Source organism: Stegastes partitus, unplaced genomic scaffold (assembly GCF_000690725.1).
Source record: "Stegastes partitus isolate 25-593 unplaced genomic scaffold, Stegastes_partitus-1.0.2 Scaffold920, whole genome shotgun sequence".
In the NCBI taxonomy this organism is placed as follows: domain Eukaryota; kingdom Metazoa; phylum Chordata; class Actinopteri; family Pomacentridae; genus Stegastes; species Stegastes partitus.
In genome coordinates this window covers 84642-107702 of record NW_007578651.1, presented here as the reverse complement: position 1 = coordinate 107702, position 23061 = coordinate 84642, and the positions used below count along the sequence as shown (strand labels likewise).

At 41.3% G+C, this 23061-nt stretch overlaps 2 protein-coding genes across 3 annotated transcripts; one reads left to right on the top strand and one right to left on the bottom strand.

Annotated features, from left to right (window-relative positions):
- The first annotated feature begins 305 nt into the window (after positions 1 to 305).
- Positions 306 to 10318, top strand: parn (poly(A)-specific ribonuclease (deadenylation nuclease)). 2 transcript variants are annotated; one of them, XM_008293898.1, is made up of 26 exons: positions 306 to 380; positions 646 to 723; positions 818 to 897; positions 1054 to 1121; positions 1834 to 1915; positions 2062 to 2122; positions 4013 to 4181; positions 4531 to 4593; positions 4679 to 4717; positions 4813 to 4855; positions 4944 to 5024; positions 5157 to 5213; positions 5349 to 5426; positions 5573 to 5616; positions 5721 to 5763; positions 6170 to 6245; positions 6348 to 6458; positions 6553 to 6622; positions 6703 to 6758; positions 7105 to 7191; positions 7277 to 7351; positions 7443 to 7611; positions 7741 to 7865; positions 8848 to 8914; positions 9031 to 9191; positions 9312 to 10318. In XM_008293898.1, exons 1-26 carry the CDS (start codon positions 362 to 364, stop codon positions 9353 to 9355), a joined length of 2046 nt encoding a protein of 681 aa, XP_008292120.1. In that variant the 5' UTR covers positions 306 to 361; the 3' UTR covers positions 9356 to 10318. The 2 variants fall into 2 exon arrangements, with proteins under 2 accessions (XP_008292120.1, XP_008292118.1); XM_008293896.1 differs by having other exon boundaries at positions 9309 to 10318.
- An 847-nt stretch (positions 10319 to 11165) lies between these two features.
- Positions 11166 to 22000, bottom strand: rexo5 (RNA exonuclease 5; the record flags this gene model as incomplete). The annotated part of the gene is made up of 18 exons (XM_008293895.1): positions 11166 to 11748; positions 11835 to 11944; positions 15028 to 15227; positions 15320 to 15677; positions 15764 to 15856; positions 15997 to 16134; positions 16216 to 16335; positions 16825 to 16933; positions 18398 to 18498; positions 18591 to 18693; positions 18818 to 18912; positions 19504 to 19642; positions 19913 to 20028; positions 20484 to 20572; positions 20921 to 21028; positions 21220 to 21331; positions 21436 to 21562; positions 21762 to 22000. Coding segments are annotated over 18 exons (2427 nt in total), but the record flags the coding sequence as incomplete, so codon positions are not given.
- Between the last annotated feature and the right edge of the window lie 1061 nt (positions 22001 to 23061).

Genomic DNA, 23061 nt, shown 5'->3' with positions numbered 1-23061 from the left:
TTTGTGGGAAATTAAATATTAAAAAAATATAGATATTAACAAATGGAAGGAAAGGGGAACAATAATAAAGCTGCTGCAGTAAAACGCAAAACCGGTGTTTCAAATTTCATGTCCCTCATTATTCCGCTATTAACGTACAGCCAAATATAAATATATTTAATAACCTGACATATTTATCACAAGTGGTGTCATTTTTAAAATCCTAAATAAAACGTATTTCGACTGCAACCCCACAAAGAGCCCGGACCCTTACAGCGGTAGTCGGTGCGGCAGCAGCGGAACTGTTTGTCAAGCGGTTAAAAGGCAGTTGACGGAGGCTAGCTAACGTTAGCTGTCAGCCGGGTTCAGTCATTGTGCGGGGATGGAGGTAACACGCAGAAGTAAGTAGCCAGACAGCTTTCGCACATTGCCTTTCTCGGCTCGTTGTATACATTACGGCAAGGTACAACAGAGCAGTCACAAAATATATGTTTAAAACGGACAAGAGTGAAAAGGGAGCTTCCTCGGGGTTTATGCTACTAGCTAGCTAGCCTGCTAGCTAGTAGCGGCGGTTTATGTGCTCCACTGCTGGCTAGCACGCTCGCCTCGTTACGCTAACATGCGGATATTAATGCTTTCTTCTTCTTTTTTCTTTACTCCTTCCAGATTATAAAGACAGTTTAAGCACGGTGTACAGCGCCATAGAGGAGGCGGACTTCCTTGCCATCGATGGAGAATTTTCAGGTAACCGTTTGTAGCAGAAATGCCCATGGAAATAGTCACCACTGTGTGTGTGTGTATGTATGTATGGGAACTCATAAGTGTTTGGTGTTTTTAGGGATAAGTGACGGTCCTAATGTCAGTGCACTCACCAACGGGCTGGACACACCGGAGGAGCGGTACACGAAGCTGAAAAAGGTTAACCGAGTTCATGCATACCACATTCTTCTGCACACTCCACATGCATACTCCGGTGCACCAGTCTGCTCTGTTCATCCACGGTCCTGCAGCTGCCTGAACACCGTGCTGTTTGCTGTTTTGTCTTATTTAAAGCCCTTTGTTTCTGTCCACCAGCATTCCATGGACTTTCTGCTGTTCCAGTTTGGATTATGCACGTTCAAGTATGACCAGACAAAGTCAAAGTGAGTGACATCTGCTTGATAACGAACACAAATAAATCAGACATTGACATTCTAGGACAAATCAAAAGTACTGTCTCCATTGTCTTCTGCTCGTCTTCATTTCATTTAGTAAAATCACTTGAGTTTCATGCAAGTCGTGATTCTTTGAACCATCTCATGACTTGAAACATGACTGGATTACAAAATGGGCCACTGCCCAAAAAGAGGCCCACATGCCTTCATGCTTACAGCGTGCCTAAAGCTTTGTGCTGATTCAATTGAGAAGTTCTTTGAAAACATGCCCCATCAAAGCATGTTATCAGCTGACACAATGAGGGACTTATGACATGTTCTGCTGTATTACCAGATTTTGAGGCCTAGGTTTTATGTCATGTTCTGTCGAAATTCTACGCCGTCATTTAGCTTTTATCATGTGTATTCTGAAATCACTGCACAGCAAACAGAGTGGTCTTATTGCATTGGGAAAACTGTGGCGTTAATGAGGGCCCAGTAGCTGATTTTTGCCCCAATAGGCTAACTTCAATTTAAAATGGTCAAACAGTCTACATAGACGTCCCCAATGCCTTTTAATGAGTCCTCTGCAAAATACATGTAAACTACAGACTGATAATGAAATGATAGCAACGATTTGCTTGCACATTGTTGTTATAACCCCGAAGAACTTGAATGATTTCCCCCATCCTAATTTTTCTATTCTGTCATTTCTCTGCAGGTATATCACAAAGCCCTTTAACTTTTATATATTCCCAAAACCGTTCAACAGGACGTCCCCTGACATAAAGTTCATCTGTCAAGTAAGTGAGCGTGCCTCCTCAGGGTTACTGGGTTGCCTTTCTGTAAACAAGTGAGATAAATTACTTTTAGGCTTTATAATGCTCGTTCATGCAATGCCTTCTCAGCTGCGGAAAGATATGAAAAAACATCCCCTTTGTCATTTCAGAGCTCCAGTATTGACTTCTTGGCCAGTCAGGGTTTTGACTTCAACAAAGTTTTCTGTAATGGTGAGTGTGAAATGAATGTTGACACGTGAAATGCCCTTTTTGTATTGCAGAGTGCATGCTATCGGGATGGCATCGTATGTAAAACTTTAACTTCTGCTTGGTCAGTTTGTTAGTCAAATCTTTCATTACTTATTTTTCTTTTTTGTAATCAAACGTCTGTTTCATGTAACCATTTAATTTAATGACGTTCTTGAATGGTGTCTTTGTCAAGTAATGACATGTAAAGTTTTAGATGTTTTGTTCATTTGAGGTAGAAAAATGTGTTGGACAGAAAAATGAATCCTTTACCAAATCAGTACAACAACCTTGGTTTGTGCTTGTACCATTGATTGAAATTTTTGAACATCGTGCAGCATCAATGTTGGCTCATGAAAGATGTCGTCTGACAGACTGGAATGGAACCAAACAAAATGCAGTTCTGTTAGATTTTGTTGGGCCACTCTTTTGTAGAAACCTAAATAGTTAAAAAAATTGTATTTTGCGATGCAGTCCTGAGAGTAAATGTATACAAGATAACAAACAAATGTATTAGCTCAAAATGACAGTCTCTCACACAAACAGCCTCATTGATAGAAACGATCGCAAACATTAGAACGATGAGCTTGTAAAGACGTAAGTTCTCTTAAAAGGTCTGAGCGTCCTCAAACTGTGTTCCACCTCATTTCAGTATCGTACTGGAAAACGGTTTAGACCATTGTAGAATTGGGTTGAAGAACTTTTAAATGTACGTTTACACTCTCTGTAGTCCTTTTTTTTTTTTTAATTCCCTGCTCCCCAGTGTTGTGGTGTTTGCCTGGCCCCTGTAGGTGGAGGACTATGTCGCTGCTGCTTATGTTCACCCATTCAGATATTGTAACAACTCGTGAAAGCTGTACAGGCTTGGCAACACTGGCAAGATCTATGATGGTTCTCATTTATTTCTGGTAGCTTCAGTGAAAAAGCAACTTAACTCCTCTTTTTCAAAGAGAGCTGCCAACTCATCCAAAAGGCTTCTTTAACTCTGAACTGAGCTGAAGAAGTCTCTTGGGCAAGACGAGACACATGTTGAAGAACGTAAAGAAGTACAGCTGCTTCTTAGCTGAAGCTCCTAGAGACACCATGACCTAGATGGTTGGAAATCTACACATTTTGGTTTTCCACTACCTTATCACAGCGATGGTAATATTGTTTGCAACATTCAGTGACCTACAATGCCAGGAACATTGCTAAAGCTACTGTGCAACACCTTGCCAGAGGAAAACTCCATATTGCTAAAATGCCCCATTTATCCCCAGTATTGATCTGTCACCTGTATCTGAGTATTATCTGACTAGCGGTTTAAACAACCTGCAGGTTTCTACATTTACACCTGCTATAACAATAAATTCGTACTGTCTCGATTGTGTGCCCAAAGTTTGATCCAGTCTCCATATACATATTAGTCTTGCATGACTGGCTGATTTGTCAACAATCTGCACATCCACTTTCAAGGGAAGCAATAGAGTATTATAGGCTCTGTGTTGTTCTACTGCTGAGCTAATGCTGCTGCTACTACCTGTAGTTTTAGTTGAGGTTAATTAAGTTAGCAGGAGGAAACGGGTTTAAGTGACCTTTTAACTTTTCTTTGTTTTTAAGAATGTGGCCTTACTGTATGAACTACATTTACGCCTGCCTGAGATCAGATCACAATGCGATCCTGACCGTGTAACCAACAAACTGTAGTGCATTTAGATCTGGCTGTAGCATGCATTGTTACTTATTTAGGTAGCTTTTCTGGCTACTGGTCAGATTTTAATGGTGGCTGCTCATGTGAGGGAATGTCCAGTTGCACTAACTGTTTAGTACAAGCGTATAACTACAGGTCATTGTACATTGGTAAAATGGAGACTTTTTTTTCTGTTTTTTTTAAAGGGATTCCCTACCTGAATCAGGAAGAGGAAGCCCAGCTGAGAGAGCAGACTGAGGAGAGGAGGAATCAACATGCTAATGGTGTAGGGACCCCATCCTATATCTCCCCGTCATCCTCCAAAGGCCCGGCACACGTACCTGAGGAACATAAAGATTTCATCAACAGGGTGGTGTAAGTGTTACGCTTGGAGTCCTTTTATCTATTCTGAAACATGCGGTACAGCATAGAGGCAGGGAAGTAGCTGTTGTGTCAGACTGATGGTGCCAAATCAATTCTGGATAGTAAGACTTGTGTGTGAGGATTGAGACAAATGTTGTGGATGCTGGATGATTAGTTCTTTGACATGGTAACCAGGTGTCTTGTCTCTGGTTACCTCCCACTGGGGGTATATCGTAGCTGGAAGGAGCCGCTGTCATTGCCCCGTGGGCAGACCCAGAGTCACACAGGAGGGACAGTTGGTGTTTTCACAAGGTTTTGGTCTAATTATGTGTTGATCATTTCTGTTGTGTTTTCCTTACAGAGAGAAGGTTGAGGCCCTCTTCAGTAACTCAGAGAAGACTTTGGACTTAGATCCATGTACTGGGTAACCTAGCCTTTCTCTCAAAAGTCACATCAACCCTGAATTTATATTTAACATGTAAATCATGAGTTTTATTTTTACTTACCAGGTTTCAGAGAAAGCTGATCTACCAGACGCTGAACTGGAAGTGAGTGCCGCTTAGCGCTTTGCCTTTTGTTGTTGTTACCACGTTTGTTTGTTTGTTTGTTTGTTTGTAGGTTGACATTTTTCTTGATCTCTCAGGTTCCCCAAGGGTCTTCACGTAGAAACAATGGAAACAGAAAAGGTCAGCAGATGTTTTGTTTTTTTTACCTTTTTTGTCACCTGTTCTGTTTTAGTGTAGAATTCTAAATGTAAGCTCTGTTTCTGTGCAGAAAGAGCGATACATCCAGGTCAGTAAAGTTGATGAAGAGGAGAGGAAGAGGAGGGAACAGCAGAAACTGGAGAGAGAGCAGGTGAGTTGTGGCTTAAGAGAGATCTTGAATTCACATTCTTGTCTTAATTGCCAAGTGTATCGACTGTAGGAAAACCTGTAAACCTGTTGGTTCATCTTCCTTAAACACTTTACTTTTCTTTTTTGACAACAGGAGGAACTAAATGATGCTGTCGGCTTCTCCAGGGTCATTCACGCCATCTCTAAATCTGTGAGTCAATCTTGAGTTTGTATTTAAAATTCTTCTCAAAGTTACAAGTTTTGGATTCCACACTGGACTGCCTTAGCATTCACGAGATACGTTACTCAGCTTTGCTTTGGGAAATCCTTTCCATCTGACCCACAGGGGAAACTTGTCGTTGGCCACAACATGCTCCTGGATGTGATGCACACCATCCACCAGTTCTACTGCCCTCTGCCAGAGGTACAAGATGGATATTTTAAATATAGAGTGTTTTTCAGCAGCTAAATATTCAACCTTTTTTTTTTTTTTTTTTACTACATAAAACAGCATTTTAAAGCACAGTAATGTGATCTATGCATTATTTATGACCATATGCTTTTCTCTAGGATCTGCAAGACTTTAAAGAGGTTACAATGTGTGTCTTCCCAAGGTAGTTTCTCCTTTTTATGTAAATGTGCTTTCATGTTTTCACACATGCATTTCTAAGCTTTTTTTTGTTTTGATTGTTGGATGTTGTTGTTTATTTGTTTGCAGACTTCTGGACACCAAGTTGATGGCTTCCACTCAGCCGTTTAAGGTAAACCATTTACTTCAGTGCTGCAAGGAAACCACAGACGCATTGTGCTTTAGTTGGTGTCACTGACGGATGTATTGAAAGGTGGAGGGAAGAAAAACATTAGATGCAATAACCTTTTTTTTTTTAAGATGCCTGTACATCTGTCACTCTGAAGTTGTTTTCTGCTCAGTTTATTGATATTGTTAGCTATTCTACACAAATTACTTTATCCACATACTTGCCCTGTAAAGCTAATTATGATTTTAAGTAGATTGAATTTTTCATATAATTGGTGTGATTATGCTGTGATGGTGCAACTGAAGCTCTTCCATCATCCTGAGATTTAATTTGTGATTTTTGTCTTTAAATTCTACATGAATAGATGAGTGCTTTTAACATGTTGTTTTTTTTACCTTTTGCATGACAGGAGCTGATCAATAATACTTCTCTGGCAGAGTTGGAAAAACAGCTGAAGGAAACCCCCTTTAAGTCGCCACAAGTCGGTGAGGAAATACACTGACCCCAACCATAAACAAAAATATCCAATAAAACAAGAAAAAAAAAAAGAAATCCTGCTGACATCTTTCCTTCCCTCTCCTTGTCAGAAACGGCAGAGGGCTTCCCCAGCTATGACACGGCCCAGGAGCAGCTCCACGAGGCGGGGTATGATGCCTACATCACTGGCCTGTGTTTCATCTCCATGGCCAACTACCTGGGTAACGCACAGTCACACTGGACCTGTTTACAAATGAAGAACAGTGTCTTGAATACACGCCATTTTAACTTGTTCTGCTTGACATGCCTTTGCAGGTTCTTTCTTGACTCCACCTAAAGCTTACATCTCAGCCCGCTCAAAACTAATTGAGCCTTTCTTCAACAAGTAAGCGATGCCTAGAGTTTGTTGAATTCATTGAATAATTGCTCAAGGTGTTTTTGTAATGTTCCTACTTTGTTTTCTAGGCTTTTCCTGATGAGGATTATAGATATACCCTACCTCAACATCACAGGACCAGACTGTGAGTCGCCTAACATCCAGTTTTTTGGGGTGTTTTTTAATGGTTTTGGCTCACTAGATGCTTACATTTCTTCAAACCTTTTATGCATGGCTGTTTTTTAATTATTACTTAGAGCTGTTACTCTATAATCGGTTGTGAACAAAACAAAATGGGCAATTAAAAGCTGTGCAGAGCTGCACAGATGGCATTATTTCCTATTTGATTTCGCACTTGAGTTGACCTTTCACATTACACTGAGTAATTTCATTCATTGCTAAAATAAAGCAACTTAGCTTGGATTGAAATTAAAACTGCACTCGTCACTTCTCCACTTCATGTTTCCCTTCGATTTCTGCTGCTCGTACAGTGCAACCCAAAAGAGACCATGTCCTGTATGTCACCTTCCCAAAAGAATGGAAGACCAGTGACCTCTACCAGCTCTTTAGTGCCTTTGGTAAGACATCTTTAAGCATGTTACATCTACTTTCAGACATGTATTACCTGCTGTTTATCCTGTATCCTCTCATTTATCCACTCAGGAAACATCCAGGTTTCATGGATAGATGACACATCAGCTTTTGTGTCCCTGAGTCAGACGGACCAGGTACAAATAGGTAAGCATGACACTCCAGTTGAGTACACGCTCTGAACTGGGCTCGGCACAAAAACATCTCAGACAGTATTAATATCTTTGTCATTGTGCAGCTATGAACACCAGCCGCTATGCAGAGAGCTACAAGATCCAGACATATGCAGAGTACATCCAGGCTAAAGACAAGGACAAGCCTGGCCAAACAGCCAAAACCTGGGGCGAAGACGGCTGGGTGAAATCTCACTACACCTCCTCCACTACTTCTGGGTTTGGATACCCTAGGTACGCCTGCGCTGCTGCATACTACATTTTTCAGCGTAGCATTCTGTATATTTGTGTAGTAGTTTCAGCGGGTGGCACACGCTCTGTTTACACTGATATGTCTGGCCTATTTTTTTTTTCCCGTTCTAGGTTGAGGAAACGCAGCATCAGTCCCGTTCAGGGAGAGCAGGGAACCGAAGAGGCTCTAATTGCAGACGGCTGGAGTCACTACTCATACCCGGATAGCACCGGCAGCAAGAAGATGAGAACTGATGGTGTGTGAATTCATGAGTGCATTTGTACTTTCCTGCTGCAGCGTGGTAGCATGCAGCAGGTTTCCCCCTAGGAAAGTACTTAGCAGAGTTACAGCGTGCCCTGAGGCAAAGGGCACAGCCAGAGACGTAAAGTTAGGGAAGCCTTGGTAATTTGTTTAACATCAGATGTTTATATTTTATTAATGACCACCTGCTCCAGAGCAGATGGGTCAGATGCCTTCTTAACTGACAGCATTGTACCCACAGACATTTATCCTGGAGAGTCCATTGAAGGAGCACATGAAGTATTCACTACAATGCATCTTTGGTTTTCCTTGTCCTCTCTTCTAGTTGTGCCATTTTGTAGTTGAGGATACAGATTGGTGACAAATTTAAAGGAAAAAGAACAACATAAAGGGTCATGTTGGGCCACTATGTTCTCTACTGTCCTCAATTGGTGTGCTGATGGTGGTGGAGGGTACTACCCCTTACACATTGGTCCAAAATCTCCCATAGGTATACAGTTGGTTTAGATCTGGGGAATGTGAAGGCCACAGCATATGATTCATATCCTCTTCATACTCAGTGAGTCTTTATGCTCCTATAGATGAAGGCATTGTCGTCCTAGAAGAGACCACTCCAGTCATAGAATAGAAATGTGGTGTTTCCTCAGAACAAAGGTGATCATTAGAACAACGCTGTATTGGTTTGCAGTGACTTTGCCCTCTAAGGGGGCAAGTGGACCTAAACCAGCAAATCTCCATCCACATGACAGAACCACCAGATCAGACTTTTCCGTTAATTCGTCACCTGTCTGTATGTGTCCATTTACTGTTAAGATTTCTTCGGCATTATCGAGTCATTTTGTCTCGCTTGTCGTTAAATACGATGTGTTAGGCATTTGGTTAAACCTTTTTAACTTGTAAAGCTCAACCTTAAGCTTGCATTCAGCATAAGGAGATCTAATTCAGGATCTTCTGCACTGGTTGTCACTGTTTTGTAGATCCAAGCAGACAGGCCAATGCAGAAGCTGTCCAGAGCAAGACGTCAGAGGGATGGCTTAAGACAACGTAAGTGTTTTTTCTTTTATTATTATTTTAAAGAAGCAGTGACCGCACTTATGCTGTCACTATTGTCCTGTTTGTTGGCGTTTTAAGCCCCTTTTAATGGACGCTGTGTTCTGCAGAGATGCATCCAATTCGGCTGAGTTGAGCCCAGCCCCTGATGACGATAAAAGTTCTGGGAGCACAGATCCAGGCAGTGATGCTGAGGGGACGATCACTTGGCAGCAAACCTCAACGGTCCAAGGGAGGAAAGGTCAAAAGAACAAGAAAAAGAAATCTGAAGGTGTGTTGTGTTCATTTATGCATTAAACCTGTTGGGTTGACAGATTCTGAATGAATCAATGTACTGAAATGTGGCTTTTGTCGTCATTTGAAAATGTGTCTTCGTCTTCTTGTACAGCAGCTGAATCCACGACCTCCTTGTTTGAAGTCCCAGAAGTCTGGTAGCGAGAGGCGAGGAGTCAAGAGGCCACTGTCCCTCACTGGGTTCCTGCTCAGGGTCTCTTCAGAAGCACTTGGGGCGCTCTCCTTCAAAGTCGTACAGCACTGGGAGTGGTGCATGCCCTAAATTCATTCGTTCACTCAGCAGCTGTGGATACCGTGTCCAAAGCTACCAGCCCAGCCACTTGACTGGACTATTGAAAGAGACAACACAAGCCATAACAACAGCTGCCATATTTTGATGTTACGCCAGAGGAGCAGGCAACTCTTCTTGGTAAACCACACACACACACACACACACACACACACACACACACATACAGGCCACTAGATCTTGTAAATCTTAACTAGAAAACTGTTCATTTATTCTATGATGTGATCAGACTGGAATCTGCCGCCACAGTCATGCTGTCACTTTGAAATCATTCATGAATTTTATTGACACGGTCACCTCTCAACAGTCTTATATTTCATGAGTGTGAAGCGTGTTTGTGCGAATGCGTGCATGTGAGGGAGATGTACGTTTTCTTTAGTCTTTGTATCTGTGAATTTGATTCATCAATCGTAAAAGATAAAATACCACTTGACAGGTCCTGTAGTTTACAATGTCAGGGTTACTTAGTATTTTAATGCAGTCAATTATTTTTCCCATTTTAAAAATTGAGTTCTGTCAACTTCTCAAGTTTTATCAGACATATATAAGCTCATCAATGATAATGTGATATTTATTATTGGTGGCATTTTGACCCTTCATGAGAGGTGCTGGTTTGTTCTGTTGTTTTGTGTACAGAATCGTTTTCCTTTACATTTTTGTGTTCAATGTTTTGTAACTGTGTCAACCTGCAACAATTTCAGAGTATGTTCTAATGCAAAATGTGTAAACGTTAAGTAAACGGATACTTTTTTTTGTATAAGATAAAGTTTAAAAATCCTTAAATATGGGAAAAATTAAAGAATGTTTCTTAGTAATTTGTTTCCATCTCTTCTGTTCCCAAACCGACCTTTTGCCGAGTTAAAATTTGGTCTCTGCACTGTAACATTCACATTAGGGCACGACTTGTTAATAATAATTAATTTTATTTGTATAGCGCTTTCCAAGAACTCAAAGACGCTTCACAGGATAAAAGCAATAAACAACTAATACAAAAGTAGACAACAAAGAAATACAGCAAGCAGATAAAAACAACACTAAATGTCAAGATAAAGGCCTAGGTGGGAAAAGCAGAGCGGAACAGGTGAGCTTTTAATTTAGATTTGAATATTACTGGGTGTGTGGTGTCACACATACGTTGTGGAAGAGAGTTCCAGAGGGTGGGGGGCGACGGCGGCAGAGAAGGCCCTATCCCCCCAGGTTCAGTGCTTGGTCCTGGAAATGATCAGGAGGTTGGAATTAGCGGAGTGGAGGGTACATGAAGGGGTGTGGGGGGGGAGCATGGTTATGGAGTGCTTTATGGGTGAGTAGAAGGATTTTGAATTTAATGCGGTAGGCGATGGGAAGCCAGTAAAGGTTTTGAAGGACAGGGGTGATGTGGTCTCGGGGAGGCGGCAGAGTTTTGGATGTATTGTAGTCTATTGAGGAGGTTGGTGGAGGTTGATACACAGACTATGAACTATGCACTTGTTTATCCACATGCTCCAGTTTAGAGGCTCTAACGCTGGTAAAACCATAAGCTGGTGTTGCTAAACAGCATTCAAAAAAAAAAAAAAAGCTCTTGGAACTTTTACTTGACACGTTTAAATAATCTTTTGACTCAAATTTGGACTTATTTTTTCTTTTATTGTCACCTGTGTGTACTTAAAAAGTCAGACACAAAAATTGGCATTTGAATAGGTTTATTCACACAGTACCAAAATTACAAATCCAATGCATATTTAAAAATACAGCAGTCTCTTTAATTGTTGAAGTGATAATTCACTGCAGTACATTAATAGTATTAATTATGCATCGACTCGTCTGTGACAATAGGTGCTAGACTTACTGAACTATTACTCAGCGTGTGAAGCACTGAGTTCTGTGCATTGTTCAGTTTTTATGATTGTACCCATACTGTACAAGTGAAGTTGATTTTGTGTAGTATTGTTAATCCAGTAGTTATACACAGCTCCTATGTGCTTAATTTGTACTTCCAGACCATAACTAATTATGTTACAGCTAAAATTGTCTTAATGTGCAAAATACTGCTTGTAGTTTTTTTTTCAGTAAAAACATGTCTGAGGATGTCCCACTAAAACACAAAGCATCTTTTCTATTGTCTTTAAATGATTTAATTCCTCCAGGTGATGACAGTTAAGGCATCCCGGAACCTGCAGATGTTTAGTTGGTGCAGGTTTATGCTCGGTTTCCTCGAGACCCTTGCTTGACCTCCATTAGACACAACCCAGGAAAGTGACCATTCATGCTGAGGAAGAGAACACAAGGAGGAAATGGTTCATAAATATTTAATTGGAGAACAAATTGAGCCAGAAACACTGTAAGAGTCCTCACCTGGTTTGTCCGAGCAGCACAACCACAGACAAGGTGCCGTCTGGGAGAGATCTGAAGAGTTTTCCCAAGCGGCAGTCCAGCTTCTTCATCGTGAGATCCATTTCCTGGTCCTACACATAGTACACATTGGGGGCATCATTACATATGTGCTGGACACCGGAGCTATTCTGAAAAATCTGATCATTTTCCATCCAAATTGGATTCATACACAGAGATTAAAAAACACTGTTTATGGAGTAATTCTGTAAACTGCTGCTACTCGCCTTAAACTAATGGACGTAGTAAAATTCATTCCACAGGACGGTTGTAATACACACCACTATGAGTTACATAACAGTTGGATGGTCATCAACACACCTTGATTCATAGGACCTTGTATCTAAATGTCTAAGATACCTAATCCTTCAGTAATAACCACAAGACCTGGAGGAATAGGTTTTTAAAACTCCTACCAACTCTAAACTGGGACAGATTATTCTTTGTACTATGCACCTTTCTACTGGCTCTACAATCACTTCAGAAAGTGTTAGATAGCATTTTTGAACACTCTGCTGCTCTCATTACAACCATATTAAGACTCTTAATTCAGTACTTTGTAGAAGCTCTTTTGACAGCAGTTACAGCTTTAGGTCTTCTTGGGTAAGTCTCAACAGGCTGTGGAGATGTCAGACCGGGCAGTTTATTCCATTCTTTCTGGCAGATCCTCTCAGGCTGTCAGATTGGATAAGAAGCGTCTGTGAACTGTCATCCTCAGGTCTTTCTATAGATGTTCTGTGGGGTTTAAGTCTGAGCTTTGGCGAGACCACTGGGACAGACAGAGAGCTGTACCACCCAAGAGTTGTCTTGATTGTTTCAGGTCACTGTGGTGCTACAAGGTGAACTGTTGCCCCGTACGCTGCAACAGGTTTTCCTAAAGGACCTCGAGGTATTTGGTTGCATTCTTCCTCCCCTTATCTCAGTTTCCCCGTCCGTGTCACTGATAAGTACCCCCATAGCATGACGCTGCCACCACCATGCATCACTGTCGGGATGATTATGCCCCTGCCCTGATCTATGATCCACCACAGTTCTACAGAGAGTTCTTCGGCCCGGTGTTTGTCTTGACATGCAGTGTAAATGGTGGGACCTTAGATATATCAGCAGAAGAAAATTCAGTTTACCACAGATGGATTCCAGTGTCATTGTAGACACATCTCAGGAATAAATAAAACAAACAGGATAAACGTGGAGACAATTTGGAGCCACAGAGAAAAAGACAATATCTTTAAAAATCAGGTTTCAGCTTTTGCTTTGTGAGAAATCTGTAAACATTGCTAAATGCATGCTTTCACTTTGTCATTATGGGGTACTGAGCGTAGATTAGTGGGAAAAAAATGTAAATTCTCTCAATGTAAAATTAAATCAGGCCCCCATGACGCTAATGGATGGATCTAGGAACGGACAGTGCTCTGCTGGTGTACAGCTAATTTTTGTCAAAAGCAAAAGACGGACTAATGATGACAAAATAAGCCTCATAAGTGGACCTTGAAAGTGGACAGCGGATGCAAATGCAGGTCTATTCATACAGATATTCTATCATTTGGGGGGAAAAAAATAGTAGAGAACAGTGTTGTGTGTGCACTTAAGGCAGACAGTGACTTAGAAAGCAGACAGCAGATGCACATGTTGTTCTGTTTGTACTACAGCAGCTACATGTTGGCAGTCACACTACCCATCATGTCAAACACAGAAAAAAAAAACCAAAACAGCGCTCCCACCGATGTTTGTTAAAGGCTGTGACTTTGCATGTTTTACAGGATATTGCATCAAAGCACCTCCAAAGTGACTTCTTCAAATACGACTGTTTTAATGATCAAATGCTAACATGTGGATGACTTTTAACTCCTCACAACAAGCACTTCTAATTTGTTTTCCTGGCACATGTGCAGTTTTTGGAGACTTGGGTGGATGACAGCACCCTTCCGTCAGTCGTTAGTCTAGATATCCATTCATTCATGATCTATACACCGCTTAATCCTCACTAGGATCGTGGGGGACAACCTGGACAGGTCGCCAGTCTATCGCAGGGCTACACTTAGAGACAGACAACCAAGCACACTCACATTCACACCTACAGACAATTTAAAATCACCAATTAACCTCAACAAGTTTTGGGACCTTGTGGGAGGAAGCTGGAGAACCTGGAGAGAACCCACGCTGCACAGGGAGAACATGCAAACTCCACACAGAAAGATCTCGGATGTCCTCACCGAGACGCGAACCGGCGACCTTCTAGGCAACGATGCTAAGCACCGAGCCACCTTGCAGCCCTGTCTGTTCCTAAGGCTAGAACCAAACGGGGAAAGAAAGCTTTTAAATTCGCTGCCCCCTCGACCTGGAACACATTGCAAAAAGACCTGAAACTTCAAGAGCTGGTCTCTTTAAACATGTTTGAAGTGTTCCTAAATGACTTGGAGGCAAAATCATCAGTCTGTAGATGTTTCGACAGATGATTACTTTGCTAGTTATGTTTCGGATCTGTACTGATTTCTTATCTTCAATATGTAATCACCATGTATTATGAGTGTGATGTCTGTGCGGATGCTGTTGTGACCTTGTCTGTCTGTCAATTGTGCTGCTGCCTGTCTTGGCCAGGACACTTCTGTAAAAGAGATTCTTAATCTCAATGAGCCTTTTCCTGGTTAAATAAAATAAACAAATGAGCAAAATTCCACATCTTCCTAGCATTTCTGTTCTGTATTTTGTCATACCTGTGTTATGCATCCATTTTATTATGATAAAATAAAACCAAGCCAAACTTTTCGAAAGTATTTTTTAAAAACAAGGAAAAACTCAAGAGTCTGTGGCAATATTTATGGCCTCGGGCAGCTGCAGTGCTCAGAGCACACCAGAAAACAACAGTGCTGAATAGACAGACAAGCATTCATCAGAGTGTTACCAAAACATTTAAACTCTGAAAAAATCTCGTGTTTGTCGTCTCAGGCTGTTCTTTCAGTTTAATGATGAATAAACTTATGAACTCAGAACTAACATAACACGATAAAATCTGTCATGGCATATTGTGAACATATATAGTCATCTAAAACGTGACAAAAATTATATGTGACAAATAATGTGACATATGACATTTCACAGTGATCCACATTTCAGAATGTGTTATAGCTAAGTTAAATCAGTACAGAACTGACTTTACCTGAAAACTGTGGTGCACGTTGGCTGTGTCCTTGTCCTCCGCTGCTTCCTCATCAGCATCAACTGTGGTCACTGGCATTGCCATGGCGACCCATGAGGACAAGTGGGATGGAGTTAAAGATTGACAGATGAGGTAGTTCTCTTTCCGTAGATCCTCAGATGAACTGAGAGCTGCATGTTTGCCCTCTGAACTCTCAAACTCTGTCAAACAGAGATGTACACAAACTCTGTATGAACTCCCACATACACAGTGCAGCGAGATAGAATTCATTACATAGTTTTTTTTTACTCACGTATACGTGCATGTCGTGCGTGTTTTGCAGGTTTGACCGGCAGGGTGACTCTCTCCACCGTACCAAAGTGACTAAATGTCTCCCTGACTGTCTCCTCAGACAGTTTAGATCTGGTCTTGGTGAGCTGCAGCTGACTTGTTTTCGCTGCCTGCAAACCGTTTGCTGCTTTAACAGGAGAGACACCAGAACATTCAGCTTCTAGCGTATGTCCGTTAACCTTCACAGGTGTCTTTATGCATTCAGCCGCGCTGGGGTTCAGTTTAACAGCATAGAGGTGAGTCGTGTTCAGAGTGTCACCCATTATAGCATCAAGAGTCAGATCCAGGTCCAGCATTGACTCATACACAGGCCTCTGCACCTAGAAAAGAAGAAATATTGACTGTCTAGAAAGGTTCGGATGATGAAAAGGGAAGAGAAGCAAAAGAAAAAAGGGAAGAGAGTTACCTTCATGGACTGTCCAAGCACATTAAGTCCATTCAGAGCTTTTAAAGCCAGCATTGCTCCCTCTAGCAGCTCAAACTCGACCTCTGCATGGACCTGCAGACCGAACATCATCAGAAAATGGAGGTAAAGTAAATAAAGAAAACTGAAAAATAGGAGAGAAAAAAATCTAAACAATTACACAGCTCTAGTTTAATAGCAACCGAAGCAGCATGAGGGCAGTTGATGAGACATACTCTGACACTTGAGTTCAGCATTTTAATTCTTCTAACTGGTCCACAGCAACAAAACAGGCGCCTCACTTCTCTCTCGGAGAAACCTGCAGGGAACGGCCCAGCAAACACCACACACATATCCCGAAGATTGGCACACACCTGCAGAATAAACACACACAGTGAAGAGTGCGTCCACACGGGATGCTGCAGAACAATACATGTTTGGAGTTAGTGTCTCACACTCCGGTACTGCTGCTGCTCCAGATGAGGGAAGCACCTTTTCAAATGGTCTGAGAAGGAAGAAAACTGGACGACAGAGAGGAAAGGATGCTTTGTCTGTCTCCTGAAAGATACCAGCACCTGAGAAGGAGAGGAGGAAGAGTTTAATGATGGATAGTGAAGGCAAATGAGGAATGAAGCCAAACATAGAGGGGAACGGATGCAAAGAAACAGAAAGGTAGACGGAAGGCAGTAGCCTGTCACTGCTGGTTTGATTGAAGATACTCTGGTGGCACAGTAGACTGATACTGATGTATATTCACCTACAGTTTAATCAGTGATAATCAAATGCATCTCCTGAGCCAAAGAGTAAACGTATTAATCTGCCTTCATATTGTCATTTTATTGTCCATTGCTAAATTATGTAGAAATGTCATGAAAGATTCAAAACATTCAAAACTTAATGAATAAAAGGCTGCTGATGTCTAACAAACGGGTAAATCTGCAAACTTGCTGAAAACAAAAACACATCGATTATTATTCCAAGGAACAACAAAAACAACAACATGCTTATTTGGGGTTCAGACCAGAGTTTGATCAGGTTCAGTAAACTGCCCCCTGACTTCTCACCTCTTTGTCAGAGCCATGCCACTGCTGGTTGGACAGATTCAGGGCGATATCAGAACGCTTTCCTAAAAAGACTACTGACCGGCCGAGTGTCTGCAGCACGTCAGCAAACCTGCAAAGAAAGAAAAACTAAGAATCCATCGAGTAAAGCAGCAGAAGAACCTGCAGCGATGTTGGTGTCAATGAACAACATTAAATTAGTCACTTTTGAAAGAATTTTAATGCTTTCGTTAAGATTCTCACACCAGGTTTTCAAGAAAGCTTTAAAAATCAGGAACCCTTTCATTGTAGATTAAATTATTTTGCAGTCATTGATGTATAAACAGAAACTTTCAGGCAAAAACACACTAAATAAAAGAAATCATTAGTCACTCAAGCTTCACACTGTGTCCACAACGCTTATATTTCTGATTTTTTTTCTGTGTTTTACATCATTACTTTACAAAACATACATTTCATCAATTCAAACTGCAATGTGTGGACTGTAACGATTATTGATTAGTCATCAAGTATTAAATTTATTTCCAGCTGCTTTGATAATCAATTAATCAGTTCGATGTATTGGGAAGAAAAAGTCAAACATTTCTAATTCCTGGTTCTTAAAGTTGAATATTTTCTGTCTGTGTTACTAAACTATGACATTATATGTGGATATGATGGGCTGCAATGTGGCTCAGTGGTTAGCACCGTTGCCTCGCAGCAGGAAGGTCGCCGGTTCGCGTCTAAGTGAGGACACCCGGGATCTTTCTGCGTGTTGCATGTTCTCCCCAGGTTCTCCGGCTTCCTCCCACACAGTCCAAAACATGTTGAGGTTAATTGGTGATTCTAAATTGTCCGTAGGTGTGAATGTGAGTGTGCTTGGTTGTCTGTCTCTAAGTGTAGCCCTGTGATAGACACCTGTCCAGGTTGTCCCCTGCCTTCACCCTGAGTCAGCTGGGATAGACTCCAGCCCCCCGTGACCCTAGTGAGGATGAAGCGGTGTATAGATAATGGATGGATGCGGATATGATATTATTACACTGCCACATAATTGTTGAGCCTGCTAAAAACTGCAAAATGTTCCTTTGTGCATGCTGCCCTGCTGTCATCCACCTAAACTTGTGTGTCTGTGAATGAGCCTCTATGCTTTGTAGCACCACGAGCCTCCTAAATTTGCACCCAAACTGCTGCAAATTCTCTTTTGTAATTGCCAAACTGAAAATCTTTGGACTGTGGACAAAACAAGACATTTAACGACGCCTTTTGGGGGTTCAGGACGTGCTGACTGACATTTTTCACTGTTTTCTGACATTTTATACACTAAACAGGTGATCAATTAATCAAGACTTTAGTTGACACATTAATCTGCAATGAAAACAATCATTACATGCACCCCAAACTTATGACTTTCTATCCATCCGTGACAGAGTTTGTTTTTTAAAATGCTCCATTTTTTTGTGTGGGAAACAAGTTGCCTTGGTACGGAAGTGGAAAAACCCAAAGGAAAGCTATTGTTATACTCAGCTCAGCGTGAACATGGTCTGAGTGATGGCTGTAAGATGTCGAGAATACAAAGAGAGTGTGTAACGTGTTGTACCTGTGACTTGGTGTGGGAGCAGATTTGGCAGATTTGCAGTCAGAGGACTCCTCCTCCTCTATTGTGTATCCCCACAGCTCCTCCAGATGAAGCTCCACAACCTGACAGCCAGCGTGCACAGAAAATGTTGTATTATCTGTTTGTGTGTGTGTGTGTGTGTGTGTGTGTGCCTTAGACAGTGCTGCTTCACTACCTGACGAGGTCCTGTTTTGATGAAGTACTGGGCCAGCTCCAGGGCTGCCACAGCATCCTCAGTGGGATTATGACCCTTCTTCTCTTCAGTTTGTATTTGCCTCCTAGGACACAAGTGAAAAATTTAATTATTACCTGTGGTAGGAGTGAGAGAGAGAGACACACACACACACACACACACACACACACACACACACACACACAAACACACAGAAAACAAGAACTCACTTCAGCACCGTCTCGGCCAGAACCTTGAGCTTAAACCTCTGACCGAACTCTCTCCTGTACAGTAGCGAAGTGTCAATTACATGCTGGTGGATGAGCTGCAGGGAGGACACAGACACAATGCGGGTCAAAACCTTCACCCAAGACGTTGCATCGATATTTCAAGAGAGCCTCTCCAAAATGAAATAAAATAAAATACGTGACTACTGCTGGAATAAAGGGAATAAAATGACATCTCTTTACTACTAACCATGTCGAATGAAGCTGGATTCATCAGTTTATTTTGTAGTTGATGCAATGTACATGTTTAAAGTAACCAAACACAGTAGCATGGGGAAAATCTATTAAAAGTAGGAAACAAATATGCTTATGTTTCCTACAGTAGAAAGCCAGTGCACACCAGGGATGTCCTGATGGTCTTCATTTATGAACAGTGGTACATGATTACAAGTCTATGAGCAAACAATGCATTTTGCAGCATGGCGTCCTCAGGCTCACTCTGTATTTATGTTTCATGTTGTGTCAGACGTCATCGGTTTAAAAGCCACATTGCGGCAGACAGCAGTGCATGTCGGTGGGCACATACAGGCTATAAAGACGATAAATAATGCATGTATGTTTTACACGCTCTTTTCCCTGTTAATACACTTCACATGCCTGAGGGTCAGCAGTTTGTTCCAGTCACTTACTTTCAGAGCCATGAGGTCGTTGTTGATGGAGTGGCCCACCAGAACTGCGTCGCCCGGCAACAGCATCCTGATTTTGTCCTGAACATCCCGCAGGGTGGTGGTGATTGGTCGCAACATGGCTGCAGTGATACCAGAGAACCTATCAGGAGGCACCCAGCAGCAGCGGTGGGAACACAGATGTGTTTTAACATTTAAAAATAGTATGTGATGTCAACAAAATAAACTGTATGGAGATGCTTGCATTTACCTTTAGACTTCAAAATACTTAATACTGAAAAAATGCAGTGTCTATAAGATGTAACCAAATACAAATGCCAATAATTATCCCAGACCCAATTCTAAAGCAGGTATAATGTTGGCCATGAGGTTTATTAGGATTTTTTCCCCCATGAAATGAATGCACGTGTACTTGGTGAGGTAGTTGAGGATGCGGTTCTGAGGCTTCACCAGGTCGTCCAGAACACACTTCCCATCACTGTCCACCACAGAAACACGAGCCAACTCATATCCCCTCTCTGTTAGACACTGAAACACAACGTCAACAAGGTGATGAACAGTTTGGAACAACAGTGGACGTGATGTAATAAGTCAAGATGTGATAGCAGTTGCAGAAGACAGACAGTAAACTTTTACACAGGTGTGATTTTGGTTATAGTATAAATACTGTAGGAGAACAGATTTTAACTATCAGTTAACAAAGTGCAAAACAGGCATTAGTGCAACTTTCTGAGTTTTGACCATTAAAGCTGTTGACAACATAGGCAACATCTGTGATATGCAAAATCATGTGAGTGGACGCTTCTCGTTTCCACCATCATGCTACAAATCAGCGGGCAAGGAAATGGAGATGGTGCTCCAGATGTTTCAAAAAGACAAAACAGTTTGGGCAGGGTTTGGTTTTAAAAAGTCTGTCGGATACTCCTGCCACTGGATTCCACGGCAGAAAGAGGGAATTAACTACATAACAGAGAGCATCTCACCATTTCACAGTCAAGTCCATACAGAGGGCTGCTGTCAGTCACGCAGTCGACACTGTCTGTGCACACAAATTCCTCAAAGCCTGGCATTCCTGTGTCAAGAGAAACGAAACAAGAGACTGAGACCACGTCTACACTACACCAATTAAATCTGGAAGCGTATCTCCTCCACACTAAGCTGCCATTTTCATACCCAAAACTAAGCTTTTTAAAGGTGGATATGAGTGGTTGAATCAGTTTTGTATTGACAGCACAACGCTGCATTTTAGTGACTAATTCTTGTAAGAAAATGGTATTTTAAGTTGGCCAAGAACGAAAAAAATTTTTAAAAAAAAGACTGGATAAAAAAAATACCTCTCATTCACAATGGATAAATGTCTGTTTTACCTTCTTAACTAAATGTAAAAACTCATGAATGTTCAGAAACAAAACTCACGCACCCTTCACAGGGTAGTGCTTCTTGATCATCTCCTCCTGGGTGAGAACGTACGCTGTCAGTCCTTTCCTTTGGGTTCCAAACTTGGCGATAACTGGGTGACGTTTCAGTACTGCAACACAATAATACACATGTGCACAATTAAGTACAAGAGCAAAAACACGACAAAAAAACAGAAAAAAACAACAACCACCACTAAGGTAATTACACACAAGACTAACACGCAAAAGTAATACAAAAAAGGCCAATTTATTACGTATGGGCCAAAAAGACACTCGTGACATATTTACACATGATTCTCACCGCTATGCACTTCATTGTCTGGTTTGGAAATAGATGAACAGTCAAGTTCAGGAAGGTCACTGCTGAAAATTCCAGACGCTACGTTGTTAGATGATGGAGTGAAGGTGACCCTCTATAAGTCGGATAAAAAGAAAAACCAAAACATTGATATTTTGAATAGAATTTCTGTCCTTAAATAACTTATGTCAGTGCCTTGAATCCATTCTGGTTACTTACGGTGGTGTATTTGGTCCTGAGGTGTCGCAGCGTGAGGTAGTGTTTGTAAAAGTGGCTCTGCGTCAGACCCTCCACGATCACAACGTTTACACCTTCAACCTTTCTCTGATGGTGGAGACGGCACCAACTAGCAGAGAGAAGACAGCAGGACACGGACAGAAAAGACAGGACCGAAAAGTTATGAGGGCTGCGGTCCGCAAGTCCACAGAGTTTAGTTAAGTGTTTTTATTACTATTGGAGCACAGGGACCCAGTATAAGTTAGTTACTGAGAATTATTTGCAGAGAGCTGACGCAGTAGGTAACACTTTACAGGCATAGTCATTACCTGGGTTGTTTGATGCCACCTGTTTTCCCCAGAGCGGCGTAATGCAGCAGCTCTGTCAGCTCGTTCAATGTAATTGGTTGTTGAAGGCGGTCGAGCGGCACGGAGACCCTCGGCGGGCGAGACAGACGTCCACTCTGCAGCGCTTCATCACCGTACTGCTCGGTTTTTAATCTCTTGGCCTTCTCATGTGCTGTGAAGGCCGAGGTCTTCCTTTTCTTTGTCGTTGCTGCTGCTACTGATGATGATGCTGATGCTGTTGATGATGCTGATGATGATGATGATGATGATGATGATGATGATGACTCCATGTTCAAGCTGATGTTCCAACTTGGTGTTAAAAAAAAAACAACAATTAAAAAAACATTGTGTTATGGACATTAAATGAGAATATAAGTTCACCCTTTGCTCCACTAAAAATGTGTATTGTTTTAAGGTTCACATAAAAGTGAAAAAGCAGAGCCTTGTTTTGGCAAAAAAATAAATAAATAAGCTATCAAATCTCACTAAAGTAATGACCGATATGTGTCACTAACAGAACTGTAATTGCAACTAATGTGTGGATTTCTTTTTCCTTCTAATTATTCTTATTAATTAATTAGTCGAGTGGTTTATAAAATGTAAGAAAACAGTGAAGAGTGTTAATCAGCGTTTCCCAAAGAACAAGATAATGTCGTTAAACATCCTGTTTTGTCCACAATCCAACAGTTTTCCGTTTACTGTCAAAGAGGAGGAAAGAAATCAGGAAACACTCAAATGTTCAAGAAGGATTTTTTTTTAAGGTAATAGTTGACAGCTAATCAGTTAATTGTTGCAGCTCCAGTCTAATTACTAAAAACTGTTAAATATCAAACACTGGCAGGAAACACATTTTCAGTGTTTCATGTTAATTGACTTTTTGATTGTAGATATGTTTGTTTGACTGTATTTTAGACGTGTGCCTTTGAGCTAAAGCAAACAAAAAAAATGTGAGAAAATGTGTTTTTAGTTGAAGAGGCTTTATGCCTTCATGAATAATAGTTTGCAAAACACTCAGTGTGAAGCACTGAAACAAGTAATGTCTTATACAAGGCACTAAAAGGCAGAAAATGTCAGTCAACTGTTCAACATGTTATAAATCCAAAAGTATTTCTAGAAATTAAACAGCATGCTTGTCATTTGGGTTGATGGTCATTATCTGAGCTATACAGCAACATAGTAATTATGGGTATAGTTAGTTTGACTGCAATTACATGATCTTAGCTTTGGGTGACATCATGATGGTAAGCCACCTTTCTCTGGAGATGCATTAAGTTTAATGCTA